The sequence below is a fragment of the Panicum virgatum genome, chromosome 9K, assembly GCF_016808335.1.
Source record: "Panicum virgatum strain AP13 chromosome 9K, P.virgatum_v5, whole genome shotgun sequence".
Classification (NCBI taxonomy): Eukaryota; Viridiplantae; Streptophyta; class Magnoliopsida; order Poales; family Poaceae; genus Panicum; species Panicum virgatum.
The window spans coordinates 18105985-18122365 of NC_053144.1; the positions used below are offsets into that span (position 1 = coordinate 18105985).

The window sequence follows — 16381 nt, forward strand, 5'->3', positions numbered from 1 at the left end:
CACCCAATCAACATGGATTGGGAGGAAATAAGTTTATCCAAACGAAACTTCAATCCCTAGCAATTTAGGATTAACCGGTTTGGGAAGGAGATTAATCGAACAATATCAAAAAGAAAATTTGATCACTCAAATTGTAAACCATCGCATACACATCTATAAACGAAGGCAGTTTATATGTTTCTTTAGCAGTGACAGTACTTGCGCCTTTTCCACGACCCGCAAAAAAGTAAGTGCTATGTGCATGTGGCTCGCGCCACCAATCGAAGACTCTGCACGCCAAGCAGCCTGGCTCCGGCGGATCCGATCAGAGCTTGGTGTGGTCGTGGCACACCTGGCTCCGGACCTTCATCTCCGGGACGCCGAAGATGACGTGGCAGTCGGAGTAGGCGACGACGCGCAGCTTGAGCACCCCGCCCAAGAGCCCAACCTTCCCGGGCACCCTCGCACTGGCGTCCAGCGGCACCGCGCCGGCCTCCATGTCCCGGACCAGCTGCGCCAGCTCGGCGCCGAAGCTGCTGGAGAGCACCGTCATCTCCAGCTCCATGGTGCCGTCGCCCCTGCTGGGGATGCGCCCGGGATCGACGCCGGCGACGCCCACCCGGACGCCGCGGTACCAGAGCTCGGCGCTCCCGGACTCGTACGAGAAGGACGCCCGGTTGGGGTTGTGCACGCCCACGGTGAGCAGCATGGTGAGGTTGAACTGGAGGTCGGGGCCCGGCGCGAAGCCGATGACCCGCGAGGAGACGAGCCGCGTGGTGGGGTCGCGCACGCGGAGCACCGTGAGGAAGAGGACCAGCAGCGTGACGCCCAGGAGCGCGGCCGCGCCCAGGGACACGAGGAGGCAGACGCAGCAGCAGCGCCGGCGCCGGTGCCGGCGGCGCTGGAGCTTGTCGTCGGCGGCGTGGGTGGGAAGAATGGTGGCGGCGGCGTTGTTCGAGTCCATCATCGGAACGTGATTTACGTGATCGCCGGTGGAGTACTGGATCTCTGGATGCCGGGGACAAGCGAGTTTTAACGGGGAGGTTGGGTGGTTTCGCGGTGCACGCACCCCGAGTATTTTAGAACTGGTAACGGGTAACGGATGAAACCGCACGGCCATTTGGCAAGGAGGCAATCGCCTGCCTAGTGGTCGTTTTGGAGCAGCGTGTGTGCATAAATATATATACATTGCCGTGGCGTCTGGTTTGCTTCGTTTAGTCGGTAGACTGTTGCTCGCTCGTGCCGGAAAAGGTTTATTTTTCTAGCTGCTACCGTGCCGTAACGTGGCACCAGTGAAACAACTCCAAAGCCGTAAATGGTTGTCACTAGATAAAATGAAGCTGAAAACAGGAAAATTCTCGATGATCGGCTGAATGCCTGATTGTCCTCTGCTCCTCTATCTAGCAAGTCAACTGATGTGCACTCAAACTGCCGGAGCTGAGCAGCTGACTAAATGACTTCCAAATGTTAGCTTTGCTCTGGATACGCTACCAATTAGAGACACTCAAACTGACCATCTTTCCTAATTCACTTTCCTTTTCCTTGTAATGTTGTCTAAACCACCTTTATTCCTCTCCTCCCCGAAAGAAAGGGGATAACCCGCTCTCCCCTTTCCTCCTTATCCCCTTGATTTCATTTATTACCTGTGAAGTTGAGAAATCAAAGACAAGGGGGTATTTCACATTCCACCAAGAAGGGTGATACACTAAATACTTTCCTTGCAAGTCAGATTCAGGTAATCCTCAACTTATTAAATATACCGCGACTTTGCAGTGTAGTTTCTGATATACCAGACACTTAGAATATTTAATGGAATTACAAACAAAACAAGCTTTATCCACAGATCAAATCTAGTAAAATAATAAAAAAGACATTCTGATGCTAAACACCCATAGCTTTTACAAAATATGGTAGAATCAGCTCACCCCTAAAATCCACAAACATAGCTTATGCAGAACAGGAAAACAGTAGCCAGAGCACATAGGCACCTTGCCACCCTTCGTTTCCACTTTCTGGTGACAATCAAGTCCATATTATCAACTCAAGTAGGTTTGTGTTCAGCCATCATGGTACACCTCAGCGATTACCTTAACCTGCCTCATTTACATGGACTAACATTTCCAGTTTTTTTTAATGGAAACTCAACAGAGAATCGGTAGGTTACTAAAAAAACAGAGAATTGGTAGAGATGCGACCAAGTTTACAGAGTTCTTAGCATAGCCTTCCTCTTTTTCATTGTGGCGGGGAAAAAACATCCACGCCATGAACCAAAAGAAATGCTTCATTCAGTGTATTTCCCAGTCCAATTCCGGGACAAGTGCAGAGTATCTGGAATAGCAAGAAAAACCCGCAACATATATTACTAGTCTACTGGCAGAGACAAAGGCCCAGCAGATGACATCTTCTAGCAAATACAGACATTGAAACAAAACACAGAAAAACTAGCTGAAAGAAGGTTAACTCTTGAGATAAGATTTCATGTTCATATAGTAGTACCTTAATACTATACTCGCTTTATACCAAGAAACTTAGCACTGTACTCCCAAGCAACAATTGCCGCTGCGTTGGCAGGGAAAGCTCTTGCTAGTGTCGGTCCAAGGCCAGCATAACAGCCACCCATCCCAGCTCTCCTATAAACCTGTCACATTTCAAACATGTTGGTTGTGCCTGCCACCATCAGGACAAGACACTAGCTGATTAAAGCGCAACATTGTGAGGCATAGTAAGAGCACTACCATGCTTAAAATTCGAAAGGGGTTTCGGCTCGAATGAGGGTCCGGATTGGTCTGTATGATGGTTTTTGCAACATCCAGAGGTAGGGTAGCTGTCCAGAACTACAGATAGGAAATACTCGTCACAATGAGGGTGTAAAAAGGTGCATTACAAAGAATTTAAACAATGCAAAATACTTACTGCCATTCCACTAATGCCACCACTGATGACCCCTATCCCAATATCTTTTGCCAGAACAAAATGACTGCTACTGGAAAACCGAGGAGAATCCAAATATTTGTGCATCCAGTATCGGCTGTACTCATAACCGCAAAAAAAGACAGCATTGCCAATTGCCTCTCTAAACAATGTTGCCAGACCACCACGGAACAAACCCCTAAGCTGCAACACAACAACAGATAATTAGTCTGGCAACAGTTAAGCTATCGAATAGAAGCAGGAGGCAAGTTGATCTCACCCCTTCACTTTCCAATGTTTTCACAGCACAATCTAGAGGGCTGGAGTACCTAGCACCATGCATTACATCCTTCCCTTGAACTTGCATTCTGCACTGAAGAAGGTCTTGACATCACATCATTAAATGCCACCTGAACCATCCTAAGTCCTTACATCAATTAGAGAAAAGAGGAAATTTAGACGCAACACTGACCTTGGTCAGCTCAGTCGGAGTGAGGATGAAGCTAATCAGGGCCCCACTACATGCAGCAGAAGGAATGATTACCCGTAGATGCGGCCTACCATCCTCATAGTTTCTCTGAAAGAAACAATTTAAGAAAGCTATACTAAAACTAATGCTAGGGCTTGACTCAAGATTTGCAATCTTCCTGCTTGCTCACAGTTATATGCTTAATTCTTTTAGTTGGGAATATCATTTAAATACCTGTAATAATTGTTTGGCTTGGGAATATGTGCCGAAGAAAAGAGAGCTTTCAACTGCTATACCAATAAATGAAGATGATGCACCTTTGTACAACCCTCTAATCTGCAAGAGAAAAAGCCAGCAAAGAAGTACAGTTAGTGGATGAACAAACCTTATAAAATTCCGTCCTTACAAAATGTTATGATAATGTATATCAATCCTAAATTTAACACGTGCAGGTTCTAATACTGGGACTGACATGAACTCCAAGGAAAACAGCCACGGCAAACTTGATCCCTTGCCTTTAAGTAGAAGGATGGTGACACAAGACCAAGCAATATTAAAGAAGGAGCTTACTCCTTCCTCAAGCAGTATTCTACTAGTGCAGTGGAACGCATTCTTGTACACCTTTCCATAAGCTGTGGTATTGTGAGCTTGCAGTTTGACCTATCAGTGAACAAATAAATCTTAACCGGCATGGACCAGATTAACAAGAAAATCTTAAATTGACATGAACCAAATTTATATTAATGATAATCATATATTTCATCCAGAATGAAGAGCTTTGGCTGGTAGCTTGTATGCATTGTATTACACTGGTATATCAAGGAATTGTTCAACAGGCACAGACTTAACAAACAAAATCCATCGCCAGCTGGCTTTCCCAATGTACTACAGATTTGTGTTTATGAACTCATTTTACAATGCCACAAACGCCTCGAACTGTGGACCATCAAAGCCCAATAGGGCTTTCTATGGGGAGTGATGCCTTGTTTTGTGGCAAATCCTCAATCAAGGGTAAATACCATCTAAATAAGGCCAGACAGACCAGAGTAAATAGAAATTTTGAGAGACACCACAGTTTAAGTGGGTAGGCACCACTGTTCCTAGAAGCATGGTACCTAGCATATCAATCTAAGTTCATATCTAAAGGTCCCTAAGCATAGTCAACAGGCCCTAGTATTGCAGGTGCCCCTAGCTCCTACTGCTCTTCTGTGCATGATCTGCATGGGCCCTAAAGAGCGGCACACGTTTGCTAAAATGTTCTACTGAGTACTGACAAACCATAGCATGCACATTATGCTGCTGATTGTGTAAGTTGAAGTAAGCTTAATCAAACAACTGATAAAGGGCGAATGCAGCACTATCGAGAACCTTGACGCCATATACAAGGTCATCGCAACCCACCTCTCCCAAAGCATTTCGGATGAATGGAACCTTGCAAGCATTTCATCAAACAGCTATTGTAGGGGCATAGCATCGCAAGAAACACTGAAACCGACAGGTTGACCAAGAGCAAGACAAAAATTGCGGAGAACGACGCACGCGAAGGCAATAGCGGAAACGATGAGATGAGAGAAAGAAATACACCTTGACGGTGTCGAACGGGTGGCCCACTACGACCTGGGCGATGCCGGCGACGGATCCGGCGACATATTCCTTGGCAGCGTCGCCCGCACCGGCCATCTGAAGGATAGGGTGCGGGCGTAACTACTCGTACCAAGGGAAGAGGGGAATGCAGAAATGGGTGCGAATGGGACGATCGCCGGCGGCCGCGCAGCGCCGCCGCCGTCGTGTCGCGGCGAATGCGGGGAAGGGAAAAGGAAGGAGGCACCACCAAGGCCCAGGGACCTCAACTGGCACTGGCAGCGCATCAAACATGGGCCGAGTCAGATGGGCGCTGTTTATTTGCATCTTCTTTTTCTGAACTTGGGCCTCTTCCCATAAAAAAAAAGGAGGAAAACTCTGGGCCTCTTTGCTTCACCACCACGTCGAACGAAAGAATAGTTTGATGCGCATGCATAGATGTTCATGCACATGGCAGGTCATGTAAACAAGCGTTAGATTTTAGGGTTTGCATTATTTATATGCCATGTATTCCTTCCGAGGGTGCTATGTATGAAACATCCTCCGTTTGTTTCAGGAACAGAGCATGCATGTCATTTGTATGAAATATGTAGTGCTCTCCAGATTCATGGATCTTCAGTACCATGTGCAGTAAATACCTGACTGAGCCATTGAAACACTTCGGTTTTCTATCAAAAAGAATGTTTACCCTCTCCATCTGAAGGGGCGGTCATGACTATACTAGGTATGTAGTTCATCTGTACAAAAGAATTTGTTGGCCTTGCTGGCTCACACAAAACTAACTTATACTACATCATTTGTTTCTATGGCAATTTAAGATCACCGATCGCGCCCCTAGAATATATATATATTTTTTTTGTGTTTTTCTTCGAGCTAAACCGGGTCACTGGCCTCATCAAGGTATAATCCGTACATGGAGGCTGGCTGGCATAGAGCTACAAATACTGGCTACACCATGGCCATCAGCTTCCTCTTTTGCTTCCAGCATTGTTCTGTGGGACATCAGCAAAATGGGAAACTCAGGCCCTCCTCTAGGTCGGGGTCATCATCCATGTACCTTGTCTTGGACAGGGCCTGGGGGTTTGTCCAGCTACTGTTAGTTCTGTAATCTCTTTGTTCTAGCTCTTTGGTTCCCTCCGACACGTCGCTGCTGTGATAGCTTGAATGATAGCCAGACCGATAATGATTTCCAAAGTTCGGAGGCTCACGGAAACTGTCTTCTGGACCAGTAGGATGTGCATTGTTCAGTGCCCAATCGCTGTGCTGGCTGGAACCGTGGCCAGATGTGTAGTGATTTGCAAAGTCTGGAGGCTCAATAAAGCTGTCATGAGGAGTCTCAATAGAACTGTCTTGTGGATACGTCTGGCGTGCAGAGGCCTGGGCCCACCAAGTGCAGCTTGTAGAATTTTGTTCCCTGCCCTGGTGCTTGAAGATGGCACGCTGAAAGAACGCGCTTGATGTTGATGCCTCCAAGTGTCTTAGAGCTCTTTCATATATATTAGAATCCCAGATTTCCTCCTCTTCAATCTCAGTAAATGGCTTGCTCAGAGGTGGCCATATATCCTCCCCTGGTTCATCGGGGTGGTTAGATGATTCTGCATCTCTGCCTGAGTGTTCAGAGTGACACGTGTAATACCAGTCCAGAATGTATGGATAAGCTCTTTGATCTGTGTCAAGCAGCCCTAATGGACTAAACTTATAAATAATCCCATTGCCTGGAAAAACATCTCTGGAAAGCAGCCGATGGAAAATGTTGCTACAACTTTGACCTCTACTACTCGACACAAGTTGTGATTCTTCCATTGCTTGAAAAGTATATTTACGAATTTGCATTTCCTTGAATCTCTGAAGATTGCACAAAAACTGCTTGCCATATGGACTTGGCTGCCATGATGTATATGCGCTTTGGAAACTGCAAAATAAAATAACATAGCCACTTAAGGCCAACGTTCATCAAAAATAATTTATGCTACATTTTATCCTTCGAAATAATTTTAATGCCAGTTTTTCTTAGATCTGTGTCAAATTGTCAATGAGATTACAAGGATTGGAATTTATTTGTACTTGTAATGGATTGGAGCAGAAAGGAAAACTTGGTCACTACATAAATAAGAACATTTCACATCTCAGTAATGAAGAAAATCATACAACTCTTTGAAGACAAAACTAGTGAGTAGTGACAGATGTTAAGTATCCTCAGTGCCACAAGTCCACTACATATACAAATACATCAAAGAATGAACTGAGCCTGCTTTACTAATTAATGTATGTAATTCCTCCTACATATGTTTCATGTCACTTTTTTAGAAAAAAATAAACCAATGCCAAATCCAATTTATTCATGAACTTATAGTTTTCACAAGCCTTATCTGCGACGATGACCCCAAAAAAGAAACAAACTACCAGGTAAAATGTTATGCCATATATATTATATGGTATTGAAATGAAGTGTACCTTAATAATGATTTCTCCATTTTCCCTTGAGAGCTCCTCATATCTTTTACTGAATCAAGTGGTGAACCATAGTTTCTATTTCCATGTCTTTGGAAGTCAAACAAACTTAAGCTATTGAGAAAAATAGAAGGAAGTTAGGAACCATGCAGAGTAGCAACATTAGTAGATCATAATAAGTAATAGCACTTAGCACAATACAGACACAAACCTGCATACATCTCCCACTCCATCTACATAAACTGTAAATTCCGAAATGAAGCACAAAATATCATTGACGCGCTGTAGATGGGGAAAAAGGTAAATCATTATACAACATAATCTAGAAACAAACTTCCGTTGATCTTGCTCAAAACATACCTTTGGTAGCACAAATATTAGCAAGTAAGGAGTGATGAAAATCGAGGCCATCTCTTCCAAAAGCATTGTTATGGTATACTGCAATATCAGTTAACAAGCAATAAGCTACAGTTCTAAAACAAATATTGTAAATCATACCCAGGATCTGATAAACCAAAAAAACAATAGTCCATTGCCTATAAATGCAAAGTACCCAATTTGGCATTAACTTATTGAGTTCTTATTAAAAAAAATCGACCGCTGAGAGTACTGAACCCCTTCCAATTCCCAAGTATGGATCCCAATACCCAAAAGTAGGCATTACCCATCACGATGCCTAGGCTCTTGTGGGGCGAGGCAACATGAACCAATCCCTTTTCTTTCTTTTTTTTCAAGATAAATGCTATACCAATCATCAAACATCAAAACTGGGGGAAAAAAAGAAGGAAAAGGGGGATTGGCCCAACCGAACCCCCATACCCGTAGTACAATAGTACTTATCTACTAGTTCTGATCTCTCTATGCACTCTCCCTGTCTATCTTGCAGCAGCTGCCTCCCTCCCTCCTGCTAACAAGCCAGCTACTCCACCATGCTTCTCAGACAAATCACCACCGCTGTCCCCAGCCATAGAGGCAGAGCTGCACCAGCCACTGGTACCGGACCTGGCATCCTCCCTTCCCACTCACTCACTCATGGAAAAAGGATATAAGAACTAAATATGCTAGAATGACACAGGAACTACAATGAAATGAATCAAGTTATTTATGATTCGACTGTAAAAACTCAGGGAAGTGAATTACCTGAAACAGAGTTTCAAATTCTTTCCGCACAAGTTCACTGCTCTCTTTACCACGCCATCTTTTTGGCATGTAATGTGTATGTTGGACAACAAGGGTCATAGCTCCTTCTGGGTCAATCACTTGAAGCTCATCTGCCACAACTTTCCGACTTACAGTTGCAATGGTTCCAAAAATAACAGTATACCAGAAAAGATTACGTCCGAAAACCTTCATAAATCATAACCCATAAAGAAATGAGAATTTAAAGGTAGAAGGTATCGATTGTGTGACACAAAGGATGCAGTAAAAAAAAACTTACATGGCCCTCAAGGATAGATTCGCCCAGGATGCCAAGGATGAGAAGGATTCCTGCCAAGCCACCGGATACAAACGAAACAAATTTTGCAACAATAGATATTAATGGAGTTGGAAACTGTTTTAAGTAATTCAAAGAATGAAGAGTGCAATTGTTCATCCTGTGTCTGAAGAAATGCTCAACCTGAAATAGTTAGTAGTGGCATTAGGGACAAATTGGAAAAGAACAAAATTAACTAAATATGATCTATGAGTTTTGTTGGGGGCTCATCCCCCACAAAAAAGAAACTTATTTCTACCTCATTGTACTCACGCAGAATCCATCTTGATAAATTCGACCATCTTCGAGATGATGCTGTACTGGGGTGATTGTAGAATTCTTCAGCATGTCTCAGAAACATATATACCAATGGGAAGATGACAAGGCAGGGCGACAGGAAAAGCATTGCAATGCCCATAATTACAAGTCGCTTTTTCAAAACAGATGGGCTTGCTAGGAAGTCTTTTCTGACGCAAAATTTACTGCAAAAGAAGATGCCATGATGTTTGTGTTGAAGGAGGATCAATAGCCATTAGCCAATGTATAAAAGGTTACAGAAAGTAAGATAACTTTTAAAAATAATAGAATCAACAAATAATGTTGAAAACTATACAGGAAGAGAAAATTTTAAAGGAACAGTTATGAGAAAGGTGCTTCATGGATAAGAACGGAAACAGGAACACCATACATTTCAGGTAGTAATAGTTGTTTCTGAGACTATTTGCAGCTACGAAATACAATAAATGAGCAGCAAGGTTTTCTTCATCTGTCATCTCTAAAATTTCAGGTAAACACTATTCTCCCTGCAATGCACATAAACTGAGGGCCACATGGAAGGGGACACGGAGTCACAGACATTCTATTATCATATATCATAAATGGTGTTAAAGTGTCATAAGGCCTCAATTTGTCAATAGTTTAAAATGTATGACAAAATCTACTAGGACTGGTGTACTTGCATGGAAATAGCATTCCATTATTGATGTTGCCAGTAAAATAACGTCAATTTGGCACTTGTACATACATATCCATGGCATATTAGTTCTTTTTTCATGTCACAACTCTTACTCGTTCTCAAAAACCTGAGTTGCACTGCTTAACAAACAATTTCCGAAAACAAACACTAGCCAAAGTTTGATGGGCGCCAGAAGAAGGAACAAACTTCCTTACCTATCAAACATGCTCTGAAAGATGCACCAATTTAATGTCCACTCTAGCGCCTTTGGAAGCATCAGATGGCTTTTCCTTCCATGGAAACGGGAGCTGACTGCTGGACCAACTCCAGGCAGCCAACAGGAAAGAGAAAATGCAAAGACGCCTTTATTAACCATCCCAATCAAGTAGTTCTCTTTGCGCATTATTCTCATGATGATATCATGCTCTGAAAGATCCTTAACAACACAAAGTTGTTGTGACTTCTGGAGGAGGACAACCTTCTCAACTACTTTGGGCCATGATATAGTTTGAATCTCCAGATCTGTGACCTTAAGTCTGCACAAAGAAGTAATGAAAACAAAATGATAAGTCAATTATTTTCTCAAAGAAATGTTTACCAATGTGTGGAAGTGGGCACATGAAATTGAAATATTACCTGTTATAGTAGAAGTCACGAACATCGAGTGTACTTCTCAATTTTACAAAGAACTTGACAAAGTTAATAATTCCATAAGTCGTCAATATAACCATTGATCCGATAGTGATCATCTTCACATATGTGAACGGAATTAGTGGGTCATTCTTGATGACATTCATTAGGTCACATGGTTTCTCCCCTATCTCAAGTGCTTCCACTCCACATTTCAAATGGGCAAGGGCATCCCAATCAACAAACAAGAAGAAAAAACCAATCGCGCATACCATAAATGTAACATTAAGGATCTCGATTATCCATTTGGTGATGATGCATCTTAAACCCTTTGCACAGAAATATTCATACAGCCTCTCAAAGAAAATATCCAAGTCAGGAATCAACTCAGCCTTTAAGTCCTCCCCATGGAGAACTCCTGTTGGGCTGTCACAATAAGAGCTTGGCAGTCTCCGGTAGTCCGATAATTCTACTTCAGGTGGAATTTCAGCAAGCAGATGTGTTGAAAGTGCCGGTTCTCTTCTCAATGGCCACTTCAATAATCTTATAATATTTGTGCCCTTCATAAGGAAGGACATCATATATGGAAAAAGAACACGAGACGAGCTGAAGGCTTCCTGACCATGTCACAGCTGATCACCTGCAAGAGAAAGTTTTTTTTTGTTTTAAGTGAGTAAGTGACTCATACATTGCAACACGCATTCTGATTAAAACGCCCAACAAGAAAGTACCGCCTTCTTAAACAAGAAGAAAAACATCCAATCCAATCCAACAAACATAGTAAGGAAAAAAAACTACTCTCATCCAACAAAACATAACTGCATGAATGTTTCAAAAACTATGCTTTTGCACTTCCTGCCCAGGAAGGATAGCAAAACTAAGTATTACTACTTGAATTTGTTTTTCTAACAATCGTGGAACCAAGACCCAATTATAGAAAATGTAAGCCCCTTCTGCTTCAAGCACTAATTGTCAAGTGTAAACTATGCTTACTCTGTCCAAGTCCACAAAGCATCAACTCAACTCTATGTCAAAACATTATTAATTTATTTTCGAGGCTGCGTTCATAGTCAAAACTTAGCAGCTTAAAAACTAAAAACCAGTCCAAATACTGCCAACTAATCCATAGATACATACATGTAATTGGGCTGGGTCCGAGTACCAAATACCAATACGCTTACATTAGGGTTTGGGATGCTCGGTTTCGCACGGCAGGAAGGCAAGGTAAGGGAAGGGGCTGACGTACCTTATGGATGCTCGTCGCCGGCGAAGTGCCCGGCGAAGACCTCGCGAAGGGCGGCGGCGCTCGCCCAGTCGTGCCGCAGGCCCGCAGCCCGCAGGGGAGGAGGGAGGGCGGCACGGGAGGTGAACGGGATTACGGGAACCAGAGGAGAAGGAATAAAAAAAACAGATTTATAACTGACCTATTTTATTCGCGTCTGTCACCGTTACGGAGCGTCGGATCGTCATTGGATGGCTGCGATCGATTCTACGTATGTGTAAATATTGAATCGGGTCCTCCTGTGACATGTTTCAAGCCCAACAAGTGTTATCGGGCCCGCTTGTGTTGTGTGGCTTCGGCCGGCGCCCGTTAACTGTTAGCTGGTCCACGTGCTCGGCCTGTGCGCCCAATCACTTAACACTGTGGCCGAGCGACTGCACCGGTTCGTCTCCTCTTCCTTTCTTGTGTTCCGTGTCGCGATTCCAATTCTGCACTCGGACGCTTGTTTCAAACGTAAAACGAGGGAGTTCAAAAAAAAAAAAACGAGCCAGTGGTCAGACCCATCTTCCTTTTCCAATTTGTCTAGGCGCTCACGCCTCTCGGTTCCACATATGCGATCGCTTGCAACATTTCTGACAGCTGACACGCTACCTATTTTGTAGCACATATAGCTAATACACGTGATGGAACTTGAATAAGATGCAACTGGTTCTAGCTAATCATGGTAAGCTGAACGTTTCAAGTAGTGATTATTATGAATCCTTCATTAGTACGTGGGTGGTTAGAATCATTTAGCACATAGGTAGTTAAAATTATTAGCATGGATCTAAAGCTGAACGTTCCTTTTTGCCCCTTCTATTTACCCTTTCCTATATTTAACCATACATACCGACCTCTTTCATTTTGTGCTATAATTAATTTTATATGTCTGAGAACTTGTTCAAAAATACTTATCCATACAAGTTATCCCAAGTAAGTTGTGTCTACAAGTTTTCGATTATGTTGAACAGAGAAATTATATCAAAGAAGTTGTAGTGATAAATTTGTTTAGAAAAAAATGTGTAAAAGTTGTATCTTGAAAAGGTTGTTATTACAAATTTGTCTTCAAAAGTCAGGTGTCAAAAGCTATTTTCAGAAAACTATATGCATAAATTTTTGCTCTAAAAATATTATGTACAAAAATTATGTATATAAGATATAGTTTTCCAAAAGTGGAAAGTTACGGAAAGAAAATCTTTCCAAAAAAAAAAGGAAAGTCACGGGATGGTCGGAAATCGATCGCCAATTGTTGTGCGAGCGAGCACTCGCGGATTAGCCAGCCCCGTTCCGTGTTCGTGTAATCGCGTTGGATCAACGGGGCAGAGCTGAAGCCAGTCGAATATTTTTTTTTTCAAAACATAGCTACAGATACTCTTGTAACTAGTGGTTACAAGTTCTTTCGCTTTTTTCTTTCAAATAACACCAGAAAAAACAATGTTTATTAATCTTGATCTGAATTTGCAAAAGAAAATATACTTTTGGTAATATAAAATAGCTTATACAATCACATTCAACGTAACATTACTTCTTAAATATTGAAAAGCAGCGACACTTTTCCGGTTAGCACCCTTATGCCCACACATTCTGCAGTCTGCATCTAAGTACAACATAAAATAAACAAAAAACTGAATCATGGTAAAAAACCCTGCAAATATCCATTTGTGTTGAAGGTACTTGCTAGTTCAAACAAAGCATTAGCAAATGGTTCAGGGCGTTGTTTACTTAAGGGATGTTGAATGGAATCACAACGCACACTGACATGGTGGAATTAAAAGGGAAAAACAAAAAAAGGACTAAAACTAAATTCTCGCCGAATAAAACAAGATGCTAAAGTTCATTGCAGAACTCCAGCTCTTCCTGAGGCCTTGTTTAGTTGCGTAAAGATTTGGGTGTAAAACACTGTAGCACTTTCGTTTGTATTTGATAATTATTGTCCCGCCATGGGTTAACTAGGCTCAAAAGATTCGTCTCGCAAATTACAATCTAACTGTGTAATTAGTTATTTTATTTAGCTACATTTAATACTTCATGCATGCGTTAAAACATTCGATGTGATGTGAATCTTATAAAGTTTTGAAATTTTGAAGGGAACTAAACAGGGCCTGAGTCAGGTTCTTTCGCTTGCTTCGGACGCAAACTTCTCATGAACTATGTCATGCCAAAACTGTCCCAACCTTGCTAAACACCATCATCATTGCGACTCAAGGTCATGCAATCAGTATGCTTTATTTCAGAGTACATATGTGTGACACACCCACCGAGTTAAAACGATTAATTAAGCGTAATCGCCATCATTTAAACGCATTAGGCGCATTAGCTTAATTAAATGTAACTTGACAGGCTGTTTCCAACCTACAGGCCAATCGAAACACACCAGAAGTCTCGCACGGCGGCGAGCGCAGACGGTACCAACATGATAAAATCTTACAAAAATAGTAAATAATATTAAGACTTTTACAAAACAGTTTGAAATTTAAAATTTACAAAAAAATAGCAGCGGAAGAGAATCTGACTTGCAGAGCATTTTTATTAAATAATAGATAAAACAAACTAAATAAGTCGAGAACTACCGAGACGTGAAGACAAGACATCACATCGAGCCCACCGATGTGAAATCTAGATAGCTCCTATACCTGAAATAGGGTAAAAAAAACCTGAGCAACTAATACTCAGCAAGACTTACCCGACTATTGGGTATACTTAGCCCACATATCTAGACATGTAAGGCATTTAGCTAGTGGTTTGTTTTGTGGAAAAGTATCTAAAAGTGGATCCTTATTTTCAATATTTTAGCTCCAGGTTCTATATAGATTAACTATAATCTAATATTTGCCTAAATCAATTAGAGCACACCTGGTAGAGCAAATATACTATAATTCAATATAACTAACATCATAAATGAATAATCCATGTTCCATATCATATTACTACGATGCGGTGTTGCGATCAAGGTGCTCATATCCGAGAGCGACTGACGGCGAATCGATTCGATTTAACCTTATAAGGTGGACCTAACCAACACGGCACGTAGAAGCCCCGTCGGACCACACGCACCAAACCTTCCCCTCCCCGCCTCGAACTACAAGAACTAGCCCAACGACATATAGTCAGCCGATGTAACACCCTGGTGTTAATCTTGACGCTAATATCGTGCTTAATGGCTAATTGAGGCTAATCACCGTCATTAGCGTTAATCGAGTTTGCGTGGTAAATATTGAGTTAGCCATGTTCGACCGCGTTTTTCTCGCTAATCTGAGCTCCAAATCAACTATCGCCCAAAACAAAAGTTGTAGATCTTCTCTTCCTCTACAACTTTTATTTTGGCAAAATTTCAAGTCCCTATATCAAATTTTGAGATTCAAATGGTCAAACGCGAGTCAAAACGGTCAAAATCAAACCCTGTGCTCCATTGTGCTCGGCGCCCATACCGCGACCGACCGCCGGCGACTCCACGCGTCGGCCGTCGGTGATCCTCGCACGCCGTGCAGACGCGTCCTTATCCGCTCGCGACGCCCATCATCCGTTCATCCTCATCCCCTTCTCCTTCCTCGCGCTCGCGAGGAGCCAAGCCGAGCAAAGCTCGCCGTCGATGTCCCTTCGGCCGAACCTCGCCGTCCCACCCCGATTCCTTGCGCCCCGACCTCCCTAGCCTCATCCCGAAGATCCACCACCCCTCCTCTAGCTCGATTGAGCCGCTCCCTGGCCGAATCGGCCTCCAGACCGCCGGCCGCCATTGCCATCCCCATGGAGCTCCGCCCCACACGTCGAACTTCCCTCTCCGGTCTCCCTCCGCCCAAATTGAACGCGTGGTGAGCTTCCTCGCGCTCTCCTTCTCCGCCCAGACCTCTTCCCCGCTTGAATCCCCACCGCTGGCGTCGGGGTGCCGTCGCGCCGCCGTGGCCGCTCGGCCTCCGCCGCTTGCGCGTCGCGGAGCGCCCCTGCAGCGCTGCCGTGCGCCCCACCGCCGCCCGGCCACCCTGGTCGCGGCCGCGCCCCACTCCTCCGCCACCCTGTGCCACGCTGGCCGGAATGCCAAGCGTCGCCGCCCTGCACTTGCGCGCCGCCGCCCGCCCTATGGGCGCCCTGCCCACCCTGCGCGCGCCAATGGCCGCCCTGCGCGCGCAGCGGCTCCGCAGGCCCGCCCTGGCCGCGGCTTGGCCTTGTCGCGCCGCTAGCCGGCCGCCGCCGGCGGGAGCGCCGCCGCTTTGCCTCTCCGCGCCGCCGGCCATGGCCATGGCGTGTGCAGGCGCAAAACAGAGGAGGGCTAGGCTAGGCCTTCCACTGCCATGTGGGGCCCAGCTGTCAGCCAGTTTAGGGTTTAGGGTTTTTCTTTTTTTGAGTAAATGGCTGAAATCTTCCAAAATTCGTAGAAAATCCTAGAAAAATGCTAAAAAGGAAAAACTAGTTGCATTAGCTTCGTAATTTGATGCTCTATCTGATAGAACCATGAAATGGAGAGTTTCGTTACTTTTGCTAGATGGTTTTGCTGGTTCCTGTTTAAGAGCAGTTAAAGCCTGGAACTACATTTTTCTAGTTAGAATTGAGCTTGTTTTGCTCAAATGCACCCCAGTCTTTCTTGTTGGAGACACTTCAGGCTAAAGAGAATTTGGAGCCAAAATCCCATCTCAGTACTACACCATTCCTTTGAGCCATAGTTTTGAGAGTCCTGTT

At 43.8% G+C, this 16381-nt stretch overlaps 3 protein-coding genes across 5 annotated transcripts; all 3 read right to left on the bottom strand.

Moving 5' to 3' along the window:
* Nucleotides 1-182: 182 nt before the first annotated feature.
* Nucleotides 183-943, bottom strand: LOC120647787. The gene has a single exon (XM_039924628.1). It carries the CDS (start codon nt 941-943, stop codon nt 305-307), a length of 639 nt encoding a protein of 212 aa, XP_039780562.1. The 3' UTR covers nt 183-304.
* Nucleotides 944-1754: 811 nt separating this feature from the next.
* On the bottom strand, nt 1755-5228 carry LOC120648410 (mitochondrial arginine transporter BAC1-like). 2 transcript variants are annotated; one of them, XM_039925186.1, is made up of 9 exons: nt 4943-5227; nt 3929-4018; nt 3593-3694; nt 3362-3466; nt 3170-3262; nt 2893-3093; nt 2715-2813; nt 2476-2617; nt 1755-2307 (listed from the first exon to the last, which is right to left on the bottom strand). In XM_039925186.1, exons 1-8 carry the CDS (start codon nt 5036-5038, stop codon nt 2483-2485), a joined length of 921 nt encoding a protein of 306 aa, XP_039781120.1. In that variant the 5' UTR covers nt 5039-5227; the 3' UTR covers nt 1755-2307; nt 2476-2482. The 2 variants fall into 2 exon arrangements, with proteins under 2 accessions (XP_039781120.1, XP_039781121.1); XM_039925187.1 differs by lacking the exon at nt 3929-4018 and having other exon boundaries at nt 4943-5228.
* A 337-nt stretch (nt 5229-5565) lies between these two features.
* On the bottom strand, nt 5566-11848 carry LOC120648409 (autophagy-related protein 9-like). Of its 2 annotated transcripts, none has more exons than XM_039925184.1 (10): nt 11696-11848; nt 10456-11089; nt 10035-10355; nt 9124-9346; nt 8829-9008; nt 8531-8737; nt 7751-7828; nt 7602-7672; nt 7394-7504; nt 5566-6875 (listed from the first exon to the last, which is right to left on the bottom strand). In XM_039925184.1, the coding sequence occupies exons 2-10, from the start codon at nt 11028-11030 to the stop codon at nt 5942-5944; spliced, it is 2700 nt and encodes an 899-aa protein (XP_039781118.1). In that variant the 5' UTR covers nt 11031-11089; nt 11696-11848; the 3' UTR covers nt 5566-5941. The 2 variants fall into 2 exon arrangements, with proteins under 2 accessions (XP_039781118.1, XP_039781119.1); XM_039925185.1 differs by having other exon boundaries at nt 5566-6851; nt 11696-11847.
* Nucleotides 11849-16381: the final 4533 nt, after the last annotated feature.

Excerpts from the sequence above, each read along its gene's own strand:
- LOC120647787 (XM_039924628.1), bottom strand. The coding sequence starts at position 943 with ATGGACTCGAACAACGCCGCCGCCACCATTCTTCCCACCCACGCCGCC.
- LOC120648410 (XM_039925186.1), bottom strand. The coding sequence starts at position 5,038 with ATGGCCGGTGCGGGCGACGCTGCCAAGGAATATGTCGCCGGATCCGTC. Across the intron at positions 3,695-3,928 it reads GAATACTGCTTGAGGAAGGA|ATTAGAGGGTTGTACAAAGG; the intron begins GTAAGCTCCTTC and ends TTTCTCTTGCAG. Across the intron at positions 2,814-2,892 it reads GTGGCATTAGTGGAATGGCA|TTCTGGACAGCTACCCTACC; the intron begins GTAAGTATTTTG and ends TCCTATCTGTAG.
- LOC120648409 (XM_039925184.1), bottom strand. The coding sequence starts at position 11,030 with ATGATGTCCTTCCTTATGAAGGGCACAAATATTATAAGATTATTGAAG. Across the intron at positions 9,009-9,123 it reads TTCTGCGTGAGTACAATGAG|GTTGAGCATTTCTTCAGACA; the intron begins GTAGAAATAAGT and ends TAACTATTTCAG. Across the intron at positions 6,876-7,393 it reads ATGGAGAAATCATTATTAAG|TGGCTATGTTATTTTATTTT; the intron begins GTACACTTCATT and ends GTTGGCCTTAAG.